Genomic DNA, 21,959 nt, shown 5'->3' with positions numbered 1-21,959 from the left:
TTGTGATGAAGGGTGGGGGCCCTCGGAGGAGCTGAGCTGTCCGCCGGCCGAGCCAGGTAGGTGCGCGGGATAAGGCAAGGGTCTGGTCTGGATGCAGCTCACTGGCATCCTCCAAACCGCCCGGCAGCGGCAGTGCACCAGAGGGGGTGCAACTTTTCAGTACTTTCCTGGCAGCTTTTCACATCTTTTTGAATGCACCTTTTAGAAGCGAGGAAGGGGAAAAGGAGAAAGAGGAGGCGACCCCGAAGGTGGCATGCGAGCGGCTTTGCATGGCCGATGCTGTTGGCCTGAGAGCAGAGGGCTGCTACGCGCAGGACAGCTCTGGAAGAAGAGGCTACAAATCTCCACACAGGCTTCACAACTGCAGGGCTCTGACAGCAAAGAACATTTGGCCAATTATGGCCAAAAATGCGATCCTGTAAAGCTGAGAAGCGCCCACTGCGGAAAGAAATCCCCCTGCCTTTCTATTGCTTTCATGAAAAGTTAATAAATGTCAGAGAAAAAAAAGCTGAAGATATAGTAATGGCTGTGAGAATTGACTTCCTCTTATGGCAGCAGTGCCAAATTGTTACCTGGAGATACAGTTTTCCTCTCTGTTGTTTCTGGTGGGTTTTTTTTTTTCCTGAAAAATAGATAATCACTGGTGTATGAATGAAAGGTACATTGGGAAAAAAAGATCAATTTGACACACAAGATTAAATTCCAGTTTCAAAAAGCTTGCATTTGACACACAAAGAAAAAGCATATTTAATGTAGGCCTCCTACTGCAAAAAGGAAGGCCATAGGAGATTAATGAGGAAATAAATAGGATTAATAAATAAGGAGTAAATGGGGAGGACGTTTGAACCATAAGAGATTAATAAGGAACATAAACTTGGTCTTGCTTTGGCCACAGATGGATGAGCCAAATTCTGTTTTATGGCTTTCGAGGCGAAGGGAAAGTGCCAAAACAGCTAAGAAACTTCTGAAAGAGTTATCACTTATAGCCTTCCTGCGAATCTTTCCCTCGGAGACTTAAAAGGTTGCACAAACAACACGCTAACTCTGCAGTTTTGTGTGATGAGCAAGGGAAGTGCCTACAGACAGTGTTTTTGGCCATGCTTCCTTCCTTCTAGCATGAGACAACCATTAAAGATGATCTGTTTTTGTACAGAAGCCACTGAACTGAGAGAGAATAGGCCTTCGCTAAGACTGCCTTTTAAATCACTAAATTAAAAACAGTGAATAAAACTCAAAATGAATTACATTGTGTGTACACACACACGCACACACACACACACACGCACACACACTGTCAGGAGGACCAGAAATACTTGCTATTTCAAAAAAAATTTACCACACAGCTCCAGATAAATATGTAGGTTACAAAATGTCAAAATACATAAAGTTATTATTGTGGAAATCACTTTTTTTTTTTTAATTTCTATGCTGAACTATGCTTTTTAAAAAAAAAAGTCAAAACAATTTTAAATAATTTGTTTTCTTTTGGATGGAATAAAATATCTTAAGTGAAACTAAAACAAAACTGTGTCATTATCATTATCCAAAATCAGGCAGAGCACCCTGGGGCGAGGGAGACTGGTGCCCCCAAGCCCGGTGGGGGCCAGCATGCAGCATGAGCATGGCATGAAGGGGGAGCAGCGTTTTGGAGAGAAAGAGCACGAACTTGTCCAGAAATTGCGAGGCTGCCGAGGAGACAGTTTAATCTCAGTCTTCAATGTTCTCCATCCCTTGGCAGGGCCTGGGGAAGCTCATGGTGGTGAGCGGCCCAGGCCAGTTTGGACCACATGTAAGAGGGGAAAAAAATGCTCAGTCCTGAAAATTGGCTTTAATGTGAATTTCTGCTCTAGTGCCCAGCATTAGGGTACTCCTGGGTCGCCACCAGTCAAGGTCACTGTGTGGTGTGCCCTTGCCTGGCCTGCTAGGGTCGTTGACGTCAAGGATGAACGTTGCCCACAAAGCCTAGGAATGTCCAGGAAAAAGGAAAAAAATAATAATAATAAAGAGGAAGCTGCATTTCGCACTTCCGCAGGACGCAAGGGGACAGGACATACTGCTTCCCCTGGCCCTCATGCTTTTCCCCCTCATCTGTCTGTGGAAGAAAATAGAAAGAGCGCCGACCCCATACTATACAGGAGGGAGTCTGACCCATGAACTGTCACTGTCTGGGGGAAAGTCAGCTTGATCAGTGTGAGAAGGATGTTCTCTACAGTGGACTGGCCATATCTCCAATGAGCTAAGCGGTTACTTTGCAGGAAATCTGTGGGTTTTCACATTTGCCAGTTTTTGCTTTTACTACATTTAGGAAAAACTGGATCTAAAATTATTAATGCAAATTAAACATGTCTGATCCCAGCCTTTCTAAATAGGAACATTTCCCTCTATTGCACAATAAAAATGAGTGATTCTTGAAATCTTTTTTATGGAAAGTTATCCTCCTGGCCTTTCTCAGCATGTTATGTAAACTATACCTAACAAATGGATTCATTTAGAAATCCATATGCCTTTGAGAGAGCAAATAAAGTTCTCGTTTGAATAGGGTCTTACAGTTGTGACCAAGCTCTGAGGGAAAATATCCACTAATGTCTATCACAACATCAGAAACATGAGCCAAATTTTTGCCAATGCACTATATTATATTATATTGGGGGAGGGGGGATGAATTATATATTGAAGGAGTAGCTAGTGTTAACCAGCAATTATACTGGGAAAAAACGCAGTTTTCATGAAAGAGAAGATCACCCACAGCCCAGAGGCCTCCCTGACACACAGCTCTGCACAACATGTTGGCCTTGCAGGGAGGTAGACCAGGCAATTCCAATCTTAACTCTGAATTTGTTGCCTTTTGTGGATTGAAACCACACACAGGCTCACCATATTTCTGCTGGGAGATTTTACAGCCAAACTGTAAGCCCTGGAAATAGGGAACGATCATGGAAACAGAGACTACACCATAACCACAGTACATGGCTCTCGTGGGCGCCACTGTAGTCACCAGCTTGCAGCTGAGCTTCAAATTATTCTGTTGAATTACCGAAGGGGCTGTTATTAGGCTCCTCTCCCCCAGGCTCATCATTTACAGTGGTTTGCCATCATTGAACCCACTTTCTAACAACTTTTGTCTATAAACTGCTTAGCATATCAAGATTTTTCTGAACATTGCAATTTGATATATTAAGGAGATAATACCCATTGAATAAGACTGTGTGTCCCAGGGTAATGATTTTCCACTGTCTGTTGTGGATTCACACTAGAGAGTATTTGGGGGGGGGGGCGGATTCCCTGGTGGAGGTAGTCCTGCAGAGTGGTGGCACAGTCAATCTTTGCTTATGAAGAAAATCCCTGAGCCTGAAGTATTTGTCTGGTAGCCAGCCTAACAGGAAAAAAAGCGTGGTATCACCTTCATACAAGTAGAAAGCAATAAACCCAGTCAGGATACCCACTCACTTTTGGGACACTTGGTTTCAAGAGGTGCAGCTTTTTCAGCATGTTTGTAACTTCTGGCTCTGCAGTCATATAATATTGCCATATGTGACTCAAGCATTGCTTCACTTCACCTCCAGAAGTGATTGTGATTCAGAGGGGGAAAAAATGCATCTGTTTCTGCATTATTTACACTACAAAGAAAGAGGACTGATTTCACTTTTCAGTGACAAAAATATATCACATCAAGCACTCAGTCTACAGCTTTCTAAGCAAGCAAGTGGTTCAGTTATTCATGAAGACAAGCTGAGATCTTGACGTGACGTTCTGAGCAAGTGAACAAATTTACAAAATTCAATCTTATTTCATTAAAATTGCCTCTTTGGGAACACTTTTTGCAGCATGCATCCCAATTCTTAGAAAAGCAAGGGCTTTCCTTAAGCAAATGAGTTGACTTACTGCGAGACAGGTAAGAAGAAAGAATGGACTCATTGAAATCCCCACACGGAGAAGCTCCAGGAAGGTCTTGCACGCGCGTGTTTGCACAGCACCTGGTACAATGGGTCCTAACCTGGTCATGCCCTTTGGTTGGTATTGCAGTGCAAACATTCAACAACAAAGAGCAAGCAAGTACTGCTAGGGTCAAGCTCAGTTACCAAATCTGCATTGTGTGCTCCCTGCGTGCCTCTACAAGCACTGCAGCATCACTCCTATGGCCTCATCCAAAGGCCTACTAAAGCCAGAGGACAACTCTCCTATTGACTCCAGGAAGCTTTTGGTCAGTGTCACGGACACTGTCCAGAATTTTTTTTCAGATCAACCCTATCACTCATTTACGTTCCCATTGCTGTGGGAAGGTATTTTTGAGAGCATGGAAGACTGTCACCCAATAGGAAAGACTCTCATGCAAATGTCTTCAGAGTCAGCATGGTGAGCTCTTGACAGTGGAGAATACCTACTAGTCACCTTTCTGCTGTTTAACCAGAATATCCCCTGGCCCGTTAAAAAGCACAGGTTAAAACAGTATGTTCATGCATATTGGTCACTTATCTGCACTAGTGACAACTAAAATGCAAGGAATGTATCGGCAGGTCTGCAGCAAATATAATGACTGCCCAAAAAGCTCCAAAAACCAAATGCATCATGTTCAGCGTTGAGCCTCTTAGCTACTGCGCATGCATTTCACAGAAAAATTGTCAGTAGTTCCTCACTAACAGCTGGAGCCCATTATTCTCTCACAGCAGACTGCATTTGAGGTGGCCACCAGTCCAGCCCTGCAGAGCCTGTGTGGCCCAATGAGTTGCCTACATACAAGAGACAGGCATTGCACTCCTCATTGGCATGCAAGATACAGATCTTCTACTTGCAGCAGGAGAAGGGCAGGTGACCACAGTGGTGGCCACAGTCAGACCCTGGAGACAAATGTGGGGCCATCTAGGTTTGGGGTGAAATTTGGCTAGTCTCAAGTTCCTGAGACTTCTGGGATTTTTGAATGATGTTATGAAATGTGACATACGTGAAGACCCACGAGGGCTGCAAGAAAACAGCTGCTACTCCCCCAAGCATCCCACACACAGCACCACTGCCTCTGTGCTGCCCCACAGGGAACTGTGAATTCAGCTCACACAGACACAGATTGAGTTTGGCAGACTAGAGAATCCAGCTTTAAATATTTGACATTATTGGTGGCAGAGCAGGGAGAAAAGAAAAGCAATTTGGAAAGCTAAATCTAAGAAAAATGTGCAATTCAATTTTACAGTTCCATAAAAAAGGCAAAAGAGCAGTTCACAGATGGTAAGAAGGAAGGCCTCAGTTCTTGGTTTCACTTCCTCCACTGGCTGACATTTATAGGATTACTTATAAACAGCATTTATAAGAGTCAGCCAAGTCATAGTTCACAACACTATCATAAAGCAGAGAAATTTTTGTCATTTTCTAAATACAAAAGTACGGAGTGAGGGACATCATAGGTATATGTCCAGTGGGTATTTTAGCCCAAAGCCAAGTGTCTTGTTTGCCAAGAGTATGAACGACTTCGGCACCCCAGAGAGAGGCTTTCAAGCTGAGAAAAAGCTTCTCTACTACTTCAGATGCTGACATTTTTTAATAAGTACCTTGCAGTGCACTTTATTCCTGTTTTAAGCATAATTGTTCTGCTAAAGTTTAATTCATTTAACTATTATTTTGCACTGCTTGTGATGACCAAGTAACTGCTTGTACGAGCCTGCATGGATAATACCCTGTGTCATGAGAAGCTGCTAGTGGAAAATTTAATTCCAAATATTTCTGAAGAGCATTTCACAAGAGACCCAGGACCCCCATCTACCTGGGTACGCCCCACACCTCTTGCAGAACCTCAGGTAATGAACTATCAAGCAAGGAACTACCTTACAATAGTGGCTGTCAAACAGCAGGTACCACCAAAATTACTGATAGCCCAAAGAACACATGGTGCTAGTGCCTCCACTTCCCATGTAAGAAGCAGGATGAGGAGCACAGCAGAGAAACATGCACAGAATAGCAATGCAGAAGTGAGAGCAAGAGAAATTACTCAAGAATAAAAGATTTTTTTTTTTTTGAAATTGTGGCTTTACTTTTTTCTCAAAGCACTAGTTGAATTAAGAAAGGTTACAAGATTTCCTTGCAATTACTGCTCCACGTCAGAACATGCTGCAGAAACTCCATGGATCCTATGCTGTCTGGGACTGGGGCAATTCAAGGAATCACATTTTTTAAAAAGTCCGTATGGCCAATGCAGATACAAAAGTGCTCTTGAAACATTCCTTCAAAGAACATATTTTCTGAAAGAAAATAGTTGGAGATTCCCTGTGCATCCCCCTTGGGAATTCCTGACTTCCCAGCTCAAGCTGTCTCTCATCACCTTCCTTCAAATGGCAGAGAGGGATGAGCTAGGTGTCTCCGAAGCCTATTTACTGTGTACTGGCTTTGTTTTAGTGGTGATTTCAAAAGCAACACTGTTCACCCCTGCAGGAGAGAAGCCGAAGAGAAGAAAGCCTGTTTAGCTTACATAGTGAGACTTTCACTTTTTAAAACAAACTGCTGGCCGTTCTGGAGTTCTCCGTTTTCAGGAAGACAAACAATTGCCAGAAGAGTTGTTCACCTTCAAGTCCAATGGAAGGCAATGTATATTTAGGCACGCTACCCTCTTTGAGAGCAGGGATCTAGGCCCTTCAAGACATTATCTGAACCTAAGGGATATTTTTACTCTGGAGAATTACTGTTTTGTGCACACAATATTGAAGTTTACATTTTAGGCATAGTTTTTCCTGGCAAAACAAGGCAAAAGGAAAATTTCTGGCGTGCACTGAGATGGAATAGCCACATGAAATGGTGGAATTTTGCACCCACAAAACAACCATTTTGAATAGACTAAGGTTCTGCAACCATGTAGGGGATGACAAGCTCTGTTCATCATGTCTTATCAGGCCTTTGAACCTTTAGGATTTCTTTTCTGAATGGCAGTGCAGATTCTGATTTTGTGTTCCTGTTCCTCCAATGAGGATTAGAGACCCCTACACAGAATTGTTTTTGACATGCCCCTACAGATACTATCTAGATGATCGCTCCAGAACTACACCAGTGTCCAGTGCAACGGCACGATGCTATAGACTGTGCTTTGCCTAAGGGCATATGGCCACATGCATTGAATTTGACTAAAAAGAAAGGAAGGGGAGGAAGTTGCATGGTGGCAGTTTCAGGAAGGCATGAGCAGATCCATGCAACCACTTGGCAACAAAATGCACGCAACTATGCAAGAAAAATCTCTGCAAAGGTTTCGTAGGGGTTTCCCAAGAACAGGTTTATAACACTGAACTCAGTATTATTAATTTATTGCCTTCCAGGGACTCCAGGTACATTTACTAGAGAATGTAGGGTTGATTTAGCCTACACTCAGCTTCATTCCTGGGCAAAGGGGTTCCTGGGGATTTTTTTTTTTTAATGCAATAAAATAAAAATGTGCAGCTGCAGTCAGGAGAAACTGCAGGCTGTTACTTACCAGTAAAAGTGCCAGCTTCCCTGTTCTAGTGCCTTTTAGCAGGGAAAACACAAGTTAAAGGCTTGAGCCATTTCTCCCCTCCAATTTAATCTGTCAGCCTCTCCTGGAGCTTTTCGTGGTGTTGTTGGTCAGGTGATTCACAGCTCAAATCTTGCCTTTGCCCTCCCTCTTCCGCAGTCCCAAACCCTCCTCCCTCTTTTAAAATACAACCTCCCAAACCATAGTGACCCACTAGCTCTGTCTCCATCACCTTATTCCTCTGTTCAGGAGAAGATGCATGTCCAGATACCTAATTGGCATTTGTTTCTCCCACAAGATTAATTAGGCACAGAAACGGGAAATAACTCAGTCCAAAGCATACGAGCATCCACTCGGGCTTGGGTTTGGAGAGGCGCACAAAGGCCCTGGTGCCTCCCCCAATTTCCTCTTCGAGCACTGCAGCCGCCTTTGCCAGGCTGCCTAAAATATTTGCCAACTGAGCGAGGTGAGGCCAGGAAGCCTCGGGCCGCGTCCCCCTTGCCATGCCATGAGCAGTGCGTGGGAAGGGCGACGGCGCAGCGGGGCCACAGCATGGTCCCTCTCGTCCCCCTGGCCACCCCCATCACGGGGCCAGCCGGCGGCCCCCTCGCGGCCCGCGAGTTGTCAAAGGAGGCAGTGTGTGAAGGGAGCCCTGCGCCCGGCCAGGGGCTGCTCCAGAGCTTGGGGAAACGAGCAGTTCCAGGAGCGTGTTTGGTGGTTTGCTTTTGCAAGGGAATGCAGGTTCACTCATCATTACAATAAGCATATTCAAGCTAGCACTTCGCCAGCATTAGTCTTCCAAGCCGAGTGCGGCGTATGAATGAGCTAGTAAGAGCTGCATACTGCGGGGTCTTAGTCAATGTTTTTCAAATTTGGGTCAGTCTGAGGCAGCCTGGTTTAAAAAGTATTGCCACGAGCATTGTAAATTCATATTTTATATTCCCTTGAAGTGCCTTTTGAGGAAATTAGCCTTCATTACAGAGGCATCTCCACTGTAAACACAGCAAGCAGAAAATACCTCAGCTGACAAGGACAGCATTGTAGGGCAGGAGAGGAGAGTAAACGCCGAATCTGAGGGAAGAAGCGGGTCGATTCAGCAGCTGAATCGAAGGGGCTTGCGAAGTCCAGCTCCCTGAGACCCAAGCCGCGGTGGCTGCCCCTGCCGCAGAGCGGGGCCGCGGGACCTGCCCCAGCTGCCTGAAAGGGGCAGGTTGAGGCACCAGCGCTTATCAAACACGACCCAGGGGCAGCAGGACCTCCGCTTTGCTGTGCGTGCAGTGCAAGCACTGCGCGGCGCGGGAAGGTTTGCAGCCTGCTGCGGGGACCTAAACTGAGGAGGTGGCAAGAAAGCACAAGGCTGCTGCAGCTCAGCTTCATCGGGACGGCCGGTTTGGTAAGGAACGGGATTTCAGACCGTTCACGCAGCTCAATTAACGTTCAACCAAGTATTTTTGGCACTGGCTGGGGAGGTTCCTTCGTAGCCGAGTGAACCCGGTCAAATTTGGCCGGCAGAAGGCAATGCTTTTCAAAATTTATTGTGCTTCAAGCGGAAAGCGGCCGAGTGCTGATCTTCTCAGAAAAGTGCTGCCCTTGTCCTTTTTAATGAAAGCAAGTTGGTGTTCATTAGGAACCGGCCATAGCTATTTCAGGCACAGAAGACAGCAGACACAAATCAATAGAAAAAAATAACTTTTTATTTACAAAAAAATCCAAATATTGGATGCTGTAAACAAAATTCACAATCTGTTCCCTCTAGAGTCTGTTTTCCATCAGCTCTTTTTCTGTCTGTGACAAAGCCTATAGTCAAAATGTTCCAAAAGAGCAATCCAAGGAGCAGTTTGCTGCAACAGGATGCCTTGCAGAAGGCAACAGTTGTAAGGAAATCTGAGGGAAAGCAAATCTGCACAGACTCCTACAGACTGCAGAAGCTTGCAGTGCTTTAGCCAAGCTGTCTTGAAATTTGCAGGCTTTTTTTTTTTTAACTATTTATTTTGTTAGCAAACCATTATTACAACAGCAAAACAGTACACTGATTTCCTTTCTTGCAAGGGAAACTCTCTGCTTAAAGAAAACCATACAAAAGAGTATATTCAAATAGGAGCTGAATATGCAATTACATCTTTTCCTTTGCTGTGCAGTTTTATCTAACACACTCCATCTTCTCAGTTAAAAAAAAAAAAAAAAAAAAAAAAAGCTTCTTTTGAACTGGTAAACTGGTAGGAGCCTATGACATGATGCAGACCAAGCATTTAACAAGAGGTATTTACAAGATTTGTGTGAAGGCTTTTGTGCAAGATAAAACAAAAAACATTTTTAAGTATAATATGAGAAACTACAAAAATATGATCTTTTTGGTGTTCTAATTACCATTCTATTTTTAGAAGTTTTCTTGCATTTTGGGGGATAGCTCCATCACAGAAAAAAAAAATCCCATTTCAAAGCTCTCGGTTGTTTCACGATAGCTGCATTTAACCAAGTTTAGCTCCCTGTTGGTTAGCAATAAATTCAGCTGTGGCACAAACAGTTTTACTGTAATCAGGTCAGTGTTTTTAATCAGTTCAGCTCTCTTTAAAAGGGACACTGTCTCTCGTAGCAAGTTCTAACCTTACATCTGATTGGATGGGAAAAATGAAGTCTACAAAGCAAGAATGTGGTTGTTAACTTTCAAAGTACCAGTGTGCTGAAGAGGAGGGAAAAAACAGTTTAAAAAAGTCCAACTTTATGCAGGGGAAGGTGTGCAAACCACAGAAATAAACCAGCTTTGAAAAGGGGTTCTTATTTTACTCTTGGCCTGAACTCATGCCTTCTTCCCACCACTAACACCAGGCACCTTTTAAACTACCAGTCACAGATAAAGCAAAGCTCTACCAGTTCCAGCACTTGATCATTAACATATGCAAAACAGATCCATAATACCTATATAATATATATAAAAACATATTATATATGTATCAAAATGCGAACGCTGAAAGGTGCAGTTTAGCTCAGAGCCCTGCTGCATGCACTATAAGATAACTAGCTGCTGTCAATCATAAAAAACACAATAAAATTTGAGCTGAAAGGAAATAAATCAAAATTTGCCTTTAAGCAATGGAAAAAAAAGGTCCTTCAAAGGAAAAACACATTGTGTCATGTATTATCAGCATTTTGTGGTTGTGGCACAGCTATAGATTCTCAAACCCTTTTAAATAGCGGATGACTCATTTATTTGCTGCAAATAGTTGTGGTGAGAGAAGACATACCACATTACCAGCTGATCCTATTTCCCCAGCCCTCCCCTTCGCTTCCGTTCGAAACCCTCCGAGGAGCTACGGGCGAGCGCGCCGCTTTGACGAGCAGGTTTCCACCCTGATCTACAAGGGGAGATCCTGGGCCGCGAGTGAGAGACCTTGCGTTGGCCCCGCCGGCAGGGAACGGGCGAGAAGGGGCGTCCGCAGCGGGCTGCGCCAGCGCCGCGACGGGAAGGAAGGTGGTGGCAAGGTCTCCGAGCAAACAACACGAAAGGCAATGAAACAGCTTTTACGGCTCCTGAAGAATTCACAGGGAAGGTGCTTCAGTAAACAAATCAGGTTCCTGTTAAATTGCCTTCGGAGATAAAAGTACAAAGCGTGACAAAAATAGATGTACCTTGGTTGCTCTGCAGGGAAAATTCACTGCTGGGAGACGAGCCCTGTCCCTTGCTCTCTTCTCCTGCCTCCTCAAATACACCACCATGCCTGCAGCCACGCAAGTCGCATCGCATTTTCTTTCCAAAGCCTGAATTCCCCCCCCCCTTTTTTTCCTTTTTTCTTTTTTTTCAGTAAGAAAAAGCAAAATATTAGACTCAAGTGTCATTTAGTCATTAGGTTTTCAAAGCCCCACAAAGAATTTAACACCTTCCGAGATGTCACTGAAGTGAAAACAACAGCAGAGGTTGATTTTCCTCCTACTGATCTTTTGGGAGAGGAAATGAAAGTGAATGATAGTTATTGTTCCAATGTAAAGTGATTCCATTTAAATAAAGTACAGTACTGAAATTGTAAATGCAGTGTGACAACCAGATCAAAGATGTTTAATATTTGCATAAAAATATATATATATAATATATATATATTTATAAAATATAATTTTAAGCAATCGTGCAACACTCTTAAAAAGGGTTCATTTCACATTTACTAAATTCTAGTGGTCCTGGAATGCATAACGCATTCTATTAAAATATTCCTTTAAATATTAACAATTAGTGTTCAAATCACCAACTAATACAATATCCTTTAGCTGTCAGGGGGTTTAAACAAACCTATCTTTGATCCACATTCCACTGAATTATATATCATGGAGGTATGCAGTCACAACATTAGTGGGTTAAATGTCAAAATGGCATTACAGTACAAAATAGTTAAAAAAAATAGCTAGTCATATGTTTCTCCATTTGTGGAATTATTATGGCTCACAAACAACCCACTGAATTACTGTAATCCTTGTTCTTGCAACCAAAGACATTATCTGAATCCCACCTTAATCCTGACTGGTTCATCTACTCCAATTTTTTCAGGTGTGGGTTAAAAAATTCACTGCAAGGTACCCACTGTCCTATGACATCTTGTTGCAAACTGGAAAACACATAGTACTTTATTTAAACATTCCTTAATTGCTACATTTTCCTAGACCATATTAATATATATTGTGTGTGTATATATATAGATATACACATATAACATGTACATATATACACACACAAACATATATACACACATACACACACGTACCTAGGATAATATCACACCGACGTAACATTAACTCTATACAAGTATTTGCCAAGAAAAAAAATAGGGCATTTCCTCCACCACTTATTCACAAGCTTATGTTATTTGTTTTTAATCCTTGTGTCCCTGATAAAACAAAATGCATGGTTAAACCACAAAACTATATTTTCTCACTTCAAATTTTATGAAGGCATCAGGCACTTTTGATTACTATTGGTGTGTACAAATATAGCAACATCTTTTTTCTTTTTTATATATATATATGTGTATATATATATATACTCTACTGTTATCTTCTTTGCTCGGATAACTTATCTGTGAAATCTTTGGTCCTTAAGTGTATTTTGTTTGCCACAGCTGGTTCTCTTGCATTCTCACATTTTTAAAATGTGAGGCATGCACACAGCTGGAAATAATGGACTTTGTCATCGTACATGCTTCTGTTTTTATAACTGTACCAGTCTACTACTGTTCATTTGGAGCAAGCTGTTTCTGTTAAAGCATTTCTATTCAAGCAAGCTGTACATTCTGCAGGACCATTCCATAGATGGCACTTGCTGCAAGCTCCAAATGCAGTAATTCCAATATACATTTTTATTCAGCTTATCTCTGCTTTATGCCTCTACCTTTAATTCCTGAATATATATATAGAATTGTTTTTGTGTTTTTTTCGTTTTTGTTGTTTTTTTTGTTTCTTTCATATTCTCCCTTTTGCAGATCCCATTCTAAAGTAAGAATAAAAATAAAAAAAATAAGGCTTTCCCACCTTCTCTATGCCAAAGCTATGGGAGCAGGTATTGCCAACCCATATTGTCATCAAGCATTCCTCCCTCACTTCTTTCAGGGGAAGCTGTTTGCTTTTAATGACAGGCCTCTTGTGCTCTGGGGTAGGATCCAATTATTTGGGGGTTCCTTCTAGATCATACTCCTGTTATTTATTAAAAGAACCACAAGCTTTTACCAAGCTTGCTGCAAACCAGAGCAGATCATCATTGCACAAAACACCCCATTTCAGAGGGGCGCATCGCCCCTTCCTACACATTAAGAAACGTTCTGCCCACCAGGTCTGCTAATCGTGGTCCTTAATTACAGGGCAGCCAAGTAGAGTAGGTGTGCTGCTGGCAAGGGAACACCGTCTGAACCTGGGCAATGTAGTAATTGCTGAAGTTGGCATCTGCTACGTACGGGGCTGGCTGGTAATAGCAGGTGACATTGGCGACATTGGGGATGATATTTTGCTCGGCTAGGACCCGGATGGCCAGCATGGTGATCAGATTAAGAGTCTGTCTCCTCTCATGTCCCATCAGGCACACTGTGCTCTCATTCACCACACCGTGAAGGGTCATGAGATAGTCATACTTGCGGTCCTCTAATCCCACAAAGTGGTTCTGCAAGTAGGACTCCAGCTTTCTCTGCTGCTCTCCAATGTCTGAGAAGTCAATGAAAAATCTCGAGCACATGTATCTCTGCAGGGACTTAATCTCGGATTCAGAGGCAGCCCTAAAGCCCCTTACCAAAAGGTTGCAGTACTTAAGCAGACCACCTCCTCGGATTTCTTCTGGGTTTCTGGTGGCGATTATCTTGTTGCAGAGGTGCTCAAAGGCTTCTTGGAAATCCCCATAGACGCTCTCACCAATGATGGTCGGGTGAAAAGTTTCAGTCATCGGATTCTCTGAGCACTCATAAAAAAGCAGCAGGGAGTCTAGCTTGATTTGAAAGGAATCGACACTGAATTCAAACTGCCGCCTCAGAGAGTCCACAAATTTCAGCTCCACGTTTTTGCCACTGTTGTTGGACAAGGAGATGAGACTCCATCGATCTGAATCATTGCATACTTTTACCATTTTCTGCACATAAGCTTCCTACAATCGGAAAGACAAAATGAGCAAATGAAGACACAAATGCAAGGGATTTCCCTTTCACAGAATTCATTTGCAGTCTCCCCCACCTCCACCCTGTCCTAGCATTTCTTAAGGGATTTTAAGGAGCCTGCAGATACAAATCCAAGGAGACATATTTAATGTAAGAGATTGGAGTGTGGTTATCGCACGGGAATGACAGGGGCTGTCGTGCAAGGGAAGTATTTTGCAACACTGCTTCTTTCAAGCACTTCTAAATGTATCTATACACAAAACCGCTGGTACACCCACCAAATACCCATGCACTAACATACAAAAGGTCACCGCTAAAATAAGATAAGAAATCATTTTTTATCAGTTTTCACCTCTCCCCCACTCTCTCAAAAAAAAAAAAAAAATTCACAAGGGTTCACTCCCCTCAGTCTTTGCTCTTTCAGTGCAGGTTCTGCAAATCCACTCCATATTCCCCCAAAACCCTCTAAAAAAAATCCTAAAGGCATTTGGCATTCAGCCTAACTAAGTCAAGTGAGCTGTCTCTGAGAGCAGGGACTATGCCCCTGCGCCGGGCACTTCCCCACGCGAGAGCGCGCTCGCTGCCAGCGGTATTTCCTCGTTGCGGATGTTAAGGCCACCTCGGCTCCCCCGCAGCCAGGGGGACCCGGGCCGCAAGGCGAGCTGCGGCGCAGCCCAGCTTGCGGATCTACCGCGCCAGGTGAGCCCGTGCCCCCGGCGGGATTAAAGGGCAGCGAGGGAGGGGGGTTGCTAACGCCGCGCAGCAGCAGGCAGGACACCCCAGTGCAGCCTCCTCCCGAGCCACGGCGGCGGGGGCGCCCCACGCGTGTCCCCGCGGGCCGGGGCGCCCGCGCGCAGCGCCGCGCAGCTTTACCTTGAGGGTGAGCGGCGTGATCTTCTCCTTGTTCACCCCCTCGGGCAAAAAATCCAAGAGGCAGTCCAAGACCACGTCCTTCACAGTCTGAAACTCGGCCTCCCCTTTGAGGTCGGCGCAGAAGATGAGGTCCAGGTCCTTGTAGCCCAGGCCGCTGTGCTGGTGCAGGACGTGGCTGGCGGCCGAGCCGTTGAGGCGCACGTCGCGCACGCCGATGCCGCGCAGCTCCAGGCGGCTCCGCACCACCTTGACGATGAGGCGCGGCTGCATGGCCAGCGTGGGGAAGTTGCCGCGGCCGTGGATGGGGATGGTCTCGCCCAGGATGCGGTCCAGGCGCTGCACTTGCTCCCAGCTCAGCACGTTGCAGTGCGCGCTCTCGCCGCAGCCCGCGCAAGTCCCGCCGTCCTCGGCCATGGCCCCGGCGGCCGCTCCCGCTCCGCGCCTGGCAGGGGGAAAAGCCCGCGGTCAGCGGCGCCGCTCACACCGCGCCGCGGGCCGGGCAGTCGCGCAGCGGCTCCCGCAGCCGCGCGGGGTCTCCGCGGCGGGGAGGACGGCGCAGCGGGGCCGCGAGTGCAGCAGGCAAAAAGGGGGCGAAAGCGCCGCGCAAGCAGGGAGGCGCCGACCTGCGGAGCCCCGTGCGCCCGCCTCCCGCCGGGGCAGAGGCCGCCGCGCCTCCCGCGCCCCGCTCCCGGCCGGCCGCGCCGCGCCGCGCCGCCGGCTGCAGCCGTCTGCGGAGCCGCCGTGCTTCTGCCCGGGGAAGGTCCCCGGTAGTTTTTATACGGGGTTTCGCCGCTCTTCCGGGGCTCCGAGTCACGGCGCCCGCGTCCCGCCCCCGCCATCTGCATGGCCGGCCTCGGCGGTGCCCCCGGCACGCCCACGCCGTGCGCACCCACGGGCCGCCCCGCGGTGCGGCTCCCCGCGGCGCTGCCCGCCCCTCCGCGCCGGCGGAGCGGCCCTCGCCGCGCTGCCGGAGAACCCGCGCAGCGCAGCCGCGCTCCCGGCGGCTTTGGGCCCCCCAGCCGGGGGGAGGCCACGGGTGACACCCCCCCACACACACACACACCGCGCAGCAGCAGCGCGGCAGGGCCCGCGGGTGGCGCAGACCTGCTGCGCCGCGCTGCGCGCCCGCTGCGCTTTTGCCTCTCCGCTTCCCCCAGCCCTTGCGCGCCGGCGGCGGCCGCGCACCGTGGGGCACCGGCCCCCAGCTGGCATTCCCGGTCCTCCCAGGCACGGCCAGATTTCATACCAGAGCGCTGGAATTTGGCAAGGGACCCGGCCCGAGCAGATGCTGAGGATCCCCTGCTATGCGTTTTTAGCCGCCCAGCTGCTGACATGTGCAAAGCAGCCTGCGGAGCGCAGCGGTGCCGGTCCCGACCTCGCGGCCGCCCCGAGGAAGCCCCGGGCGCGGCGGGCGCTCGCGGATGGGCCGTCCGGGGGGACCCTGCCCGCAGGGCGAAACGCCGGTGATTGGGGGGGAGTGGGGAAGCGTGCGGCCCCCAGGCCCGCATTTGCTTGCTTTCCACCTGTTCCCGTCTGAACTCCTAGCGCGAACCTGGGGGCTGAACACGGCGCTTCGGGGTCAGGATTCCCCAGAGCCAGCGAAACTTCGCGGCTCCTCTCCGGGCCATGCACAGCCCCCCGAAACGGCCCGTTTGGGCAGTACCGGGGGGGGGGGGGGCACTCAGGGCTCCGGGCCTTCGGCGGGGCGCCGCGGGCCGCCCGAGCCCCCCGCGCTCGGGGGGCGGCAGGGCGCGCCGGGCCGCGCCGCGGGGGTTCGCCGCTGCGTCGCTGCCGCTCTGTGACGCGCGCCGCGCCGCGCCAATGGCGGCGCGCGCCGCCGTGACGCGCGGGGGGCGGCCGGCGTGTGAATGGGACGAACCCCCACCCGGTGCGTGTGTTCCCCCCCCGCCCCGCCCCGCCCCGCCGAGCCCCCCCGGGGCGCTACGGACGGGGGGCGTCCTGCCCGGCGCTGCAGCCCGGGGAACCCCCCCGCGGGGCACCGCAAGCCCCGCGCTAGCACCGGGGGGGAGCGTGTCCCCTCCCCACCCCGAGGGTCCCGCTGCGCCCCCCCTCCGCCCGCCGCGCGGTATAAGCGGGGAAGCCCCCCCGCCGCCGCCGCGCAGCCGCGTGGCAAGGGCGCCCCCTGGCGGGCGCGGGGCGCGCTCCGTGGGCGGGGGAGGCGGCCCGGAGCGCTGCGGCGGGGCTGCAAGCCGGGCACAAATACCTCGCTTAAAAGCTGCGCTTGGAGGGCGGGGCTTTTGGGGGGGCTGGGCTGAGGCGCAGCGGTGGGGGTGCGCGGGGCGGAGGGGCGGGGGCGCTGCCCGCTGGGAGGGGGCAGCCTGCGTCCCGCGGGTGTCGTCTCGCATCTGCCTCTCGCGCTTCTGCAAGCGGGTCCGGCCTTCGTGAAACGGCAATTTCACTCTCCAGAACTGTATATGGAATCTTTCCTGTGCCGGGATCTGATTTTATAAGGGCTGGCTGGAGCCCTCCCATGCCGTCTCGTAACCTCTGGAAAGCGAGGTCAATCTTCGAAGAGGTTTTTTTTTTAATGCAATAATAGAATTAGCAGAGAAGCAGACGGCTGCACTGCAAAACAGTCAGCACGGCTCTGAGGCATTTTAGGGGCTGAGCTGCTTGAATACTCGCGTTTTTAACTCAGATGCACATCTCCTCACACCCCTCTGGTTCACGAACTAATCCCCTGTCCCATGTTACTTCATTATTACAATATAACATCAGGGCTGGGGCAAGTCTTGATTTTGGATGCTCTGCGACTCTAAGGGACATGGAGTGTGCATGACCTTCCTACCCCCTTCCTGCCCCCCCTTGTTGCGGGAGAGCCTCGCCGCCCCTGTGCGCTGCCGTGCTGCTGGGGCGCCATGGGCATGCCAGCGCGCACAAGTGGCCGTGTCTCCACGTGAGCCTGAGGTGCCTGTTGGAAAGCCAGGAAAGAGGTTTGTAGCGCCTTGTGCCAATGCATTTATCAAAAAAAAAAAAAAAAGCAGGAAGCTTTTAAAATCTGAATGTGTACAAGTGAACGCAGCTTGAAAGCAGCAGTGGCAGACTGTGTATCTGCTGGCAGACTGAACAGAGCTTGCCAGCCTATTTACTTATTTAAAATAAATATTCAGACTAAGAGGGACGGCAACTAGCCTATTGAAGGGATCTTGCATCCTACCGCCGGGAGCTTGAGCGCTGCCCGAGCGCCTCACTGCCTTTTTGCTCATGGGCATCGTCCTGCCGCAAATAGCCCAGCCTCTGGACTTGGACGCACACTGGATTTGCTGGGAGCAGCATGTGCTCAGGTCCTCTGCATGACAGGCCACGTACCCAGTGCCTAAATGGGGGTGCAGATGCCAAGGGCAGGCCGCACGAAGTGCCAGTTTCTCGAGGCAGCCCCGGGGCTGCAGGGGCCCCGTGGCAGGATGGCTGTCAGCGGCTCCCTGGGCCGGACCCAGCAGCGCATCTGGGGCCTGGCTCCTTGGTTTGTACACCTGCGAAACAGGCATCGCTGCCCTTTGTATTTAGGAAGCTCAGAGAGGTTAAAAGACAACCAAGCGGAGGAAGTCCTGATTCTCAGTCTTGCTTCACTGAATCACAGCTCGCTATGGCACATGCTTTAATATTTTACAGCAATTAACTGTCTTCTTATTCTTAAGCAAATCAGCAATATCGCTGAGGCCAGATAACTGATTCCTAGAACAAAGGTGAAGGTCAGACCTGTCCTCTCATCACATTTGAAGCTAGGCTATCCCATAAATCTGGGAGAACAGTGGCTAGAAGTAGTTAACATTTCATTTGACTTGTGTTTCTCAGCCTGTTGCACTGAAATTTTACCAGTATTTCAAATACTGCAGAATGTATTGGTACATTTACACTGGCCAGTAGGATTTAATGCTGTTTTATATGTATCATGTTTCATTTCTCCATGAAGTATGATTTTTAACGTGTTTCCCTTCACCTGTTACCACTTACAGCTCAAAGAAGAAAAATAAGTAGATGATCATTCTGGAGAATACTGTTCTGTCAAAGAAAATGTGAATGTAGTTAAGAAGGAATTCATTTACACTCCATGTATTTGTTAAAGGAGCAATGCTAGCCAAGCTCTTATCTCATGATCCCTTTCTTAGTGTAAGACACCTGCAAATTATATCCCACTGCTTGAAACGAGAAGACATCATCTCCAGTCAGAATCATAACATTTACACTTTTTTTAGTTCAGAAGGACACACAGGATATTAATCATCATGCTTTTTGTATCAATGAAGCATTATTTAATCAACATGAAATTCTGTTCACATCTCTTCCCCTAATTAATGCACCCTAGATGGATGGTTTATTTTTTTTTCCCAGTACCTAAATACCGTAGAAATAGAACATTATTAACAATAGGTGTACCTCAAAAGAGAATGCAGATTACAGAAGAATATATTCTGAGAATATACATCAGAATGTGTAAGAATGTGTAACTGGGGAAGGGGGGGGGAAAGAAAAATTAATTTTTTTAAGCTTTACAAGAATGATTCAGAATTTGATAATGTGCAGTGCACAGAACAGCATTCTAAAATGTCACGTTACTTTAAACAAGTAGAAGTATCAAGAATTGTAACAAGAAACTTAATTAGGGTTAATTACATTCAGAGAAATTTAGAAATATTTACGTGAGTTATAGAGATCATTCTAATTATGACTGATATCGGTAATGCGGCTGCTATTAAAAGCATTAATTCAACTCATGAACATTCTCTGTCCCTTTAATGACAATCACCGTGAACAGTAGTTCTTTGAGCGAATTTTGATCAGATTACTCAAGCACATTGCTTTTATTGCCCAGGCAATTAGTGGGAAGGTAAGATGTGTGATGTGAATCATGTCTTTCTGTATGTTTGCACAATATTGTTCAATTAGTCCCTAGACCTCACCAATACTTTCACTCCTGCCCCCAAACAGATGAAGACTAATAACAATAATGTATTTTTGTATGTGTTTGTGTATATTTGTCTAATTAAATTCCTTGGTGTGAGCTGTTCATTCAGCTCTGCTGTATATGAGAGAGTACACTCACCAGGTGAGACCCATTGAATTTAAGAATTCTCAATATATTCGTGATCAAACCATATATACCTTGGCTGTAACGGGATTCTGTCTCTCTTTCACCCATTACATGGTGCCTAAAACAAGAAAGTACTCTCTGTGTGGAAAAAAAGAAAAAAAAACTTTGGCTGTGTCTATGTTAGCTTGGAATTAGGTGCAATGGGCGCAGATCCCTAGAGGAAAGCAGTAGCTCTTGAGTCCCCTGCACCTATGCTGCGCACAGCGGTGGGGGGTTGCTTTGGACTCTGTTTTTCCAGTTTCCAGGGATCGAGCAGCCCCACTGTGCCTATGTTTCAAAGCTATCTGAAGGGTTAGACCCCACAGACCATTACGCCTCTATGAGGAGTTGGAGCACATCTGGTGAACAGGCAGGGCAAAACTTTGGGGCAAAACTTCCAGTTCAGTTTTTTTCCAAGAGGAGTTTGTGTGCTACAGCTGCCAGCCAATGTGCAGTCCCTGGGGATGATCAGGGGATTCACTTCTGAGCAGCTCTACTTCAAGCCAAAATACTAATGCTGATTCAGTCAGAGGTGTTAGCAGTCATTTTCGTTAAACAAAATCATAACGTGTCAATGCTGTCGTCATCACTAGATAGTAAAAGTAGCAGCCTTCTGTCTTGGATTGACTTGGCAGAAGCCAAAAATGTTCTAGGAAGGGCCTAGGAAATCAAAAAATTGCCAAGAAGTTTAGAAGCACAATAGTATCACAACTGTATCCTGAAAAGTTCTAGTGATATCCTTCCTCCTCTCATCCATTTCTTTCTAATCCTTCATTAACAGCAGTTATTCACGATGAAGAGAGAAATGGCAGGTACAGCCATGATGTTTTTTCTTAATGAAAACATTTCTCTTGGGGATGTTAAAAATTAAAATGGATGTCCAATTCATTAAAAAAGCAATAGGCTGTAGCAAGATGAGCATCAAGAGGGACGATTTCCACATGGCTGAAAATGCAGTATATCAAGCGCGGATTAACAGCGTGGGCAGAAGGGAGCCTCAGGGCCCCCCTTAGCCGGGGGGGGTCTCAGTGGGGAGCTCCCAGTCACACAGCAATGTAGCACCCCCACAATCCTCCCACCATTCCCACTGCAGCTCTGTCTGTCTCTGCTTATTAGTATCATAGCATGGCTGGCTGCTGAAGTGGCCTATTTCAATATAAGAATCCACGAGCAATTAAAACGTAAGAAAAAGACCTTGACCCACTTTTTTATTCTCTGCCTGCTAAACATGGAAAGACATAGCTGGGCACCAATCATCTGAAAACTTCTTAATATTATTCACTGCATTGCTACACAATTTTCTTGCTGGCAACAGCTGATAAATGCGTCCTAGCTGTTCTCCACCCAACATGTTGAATTTATCAGCTCATCTCCAGATGCAAATTTCTGGGGAGTTCAGGCTGTTGCGTCATTTTCCCTTCCTTCACATTGCCCACGTGCTTCTGGTGGCTGCTCTGTGCAACCCTGGGCTCCATCCCTCATCTCCCTTTGTAGCAGTGCCGGGTGAAGCATTGGTGTGCTGGATTTGTTATGACCGTTTTCTGTGAGGTTATACAGCACATGAGAGAGCACAAAGAGGCTTGGGGAGGTTTTTCGTATCAGTACTCAAGCCTGATTTTAAAACCCTTTTCAAAGACTCGTCTTTCACATACATGCACAAAGAAGTCTTCTGATAACCTGCATGCCTTAGAGTTAGCACTGATTCATTTCCATGATTTATTTCCTAGTTTGATACCATTAAAAATTACTACATTTTGCACTTGGATCATCTGTGAGCATTATTATAGACAAAACAGACTTCAAAACTAATGTTCTTTTAATAACATGAAAATCAGAGTTATTTAGAAAGTGATCTTTCAAAGATAAATAGAAGAAATCTTTGTGCTTTCAAAGTACTACAGTTATATTACTTTTATTT

General features: G+C 47.1%; 1 protein-coding gene across 1 annotated transcript; it reads right to left on the bottom strand.

Annotated features, from left to right (window-relative positions):
* Positions 1–9,135: 9,135 nt before the first annotated feature.
* On the bottom strand, positions 9,136–15,576 carry TENT5A (terminal nucleotidyltransferase 5A). Its single transcript, XM_067294064.1, has 2 exons — positions 14,950–15,576; positions 9,136–14,066 (listed from the first exon to the last, which is right to left on the bottom strand). The coding sequence occupies exons 1-2, from the start codon at positions 15,361–15,363 to the stop codon at positions 13,287–13,289; spliced, it is 1,194 nt and encodes a 397-aa protein (XP_067150165.1). The 5' UTR covers positions 15,364–15,576; the 3' UTR covers positions 9,136–13,286.
* Positions 15,577–21,959: the final 6,383 nt, after the last annotated feature.

Source organism: Apteryx mantelli, chromosome 3 (assembly GCF_036417845.1).
Source record: "Apteryx mantelli isolate bAptMan1 chromosome 3, bAptMan1.hap1, whole genome shotgun sequence".
In the NCBI taxonomy this organism is placed as follows: domain Eukaryota; kingdom Metazoa; phylum Chordata; class Aves; order Apterygiformes; family Apterygidae; genus Apteryx; species Apteryx mantelli.
Note: the sequence above shows the minus strand (reverse complement) of the source record. Positions and strands in the feature narration are given on the sequence as shown.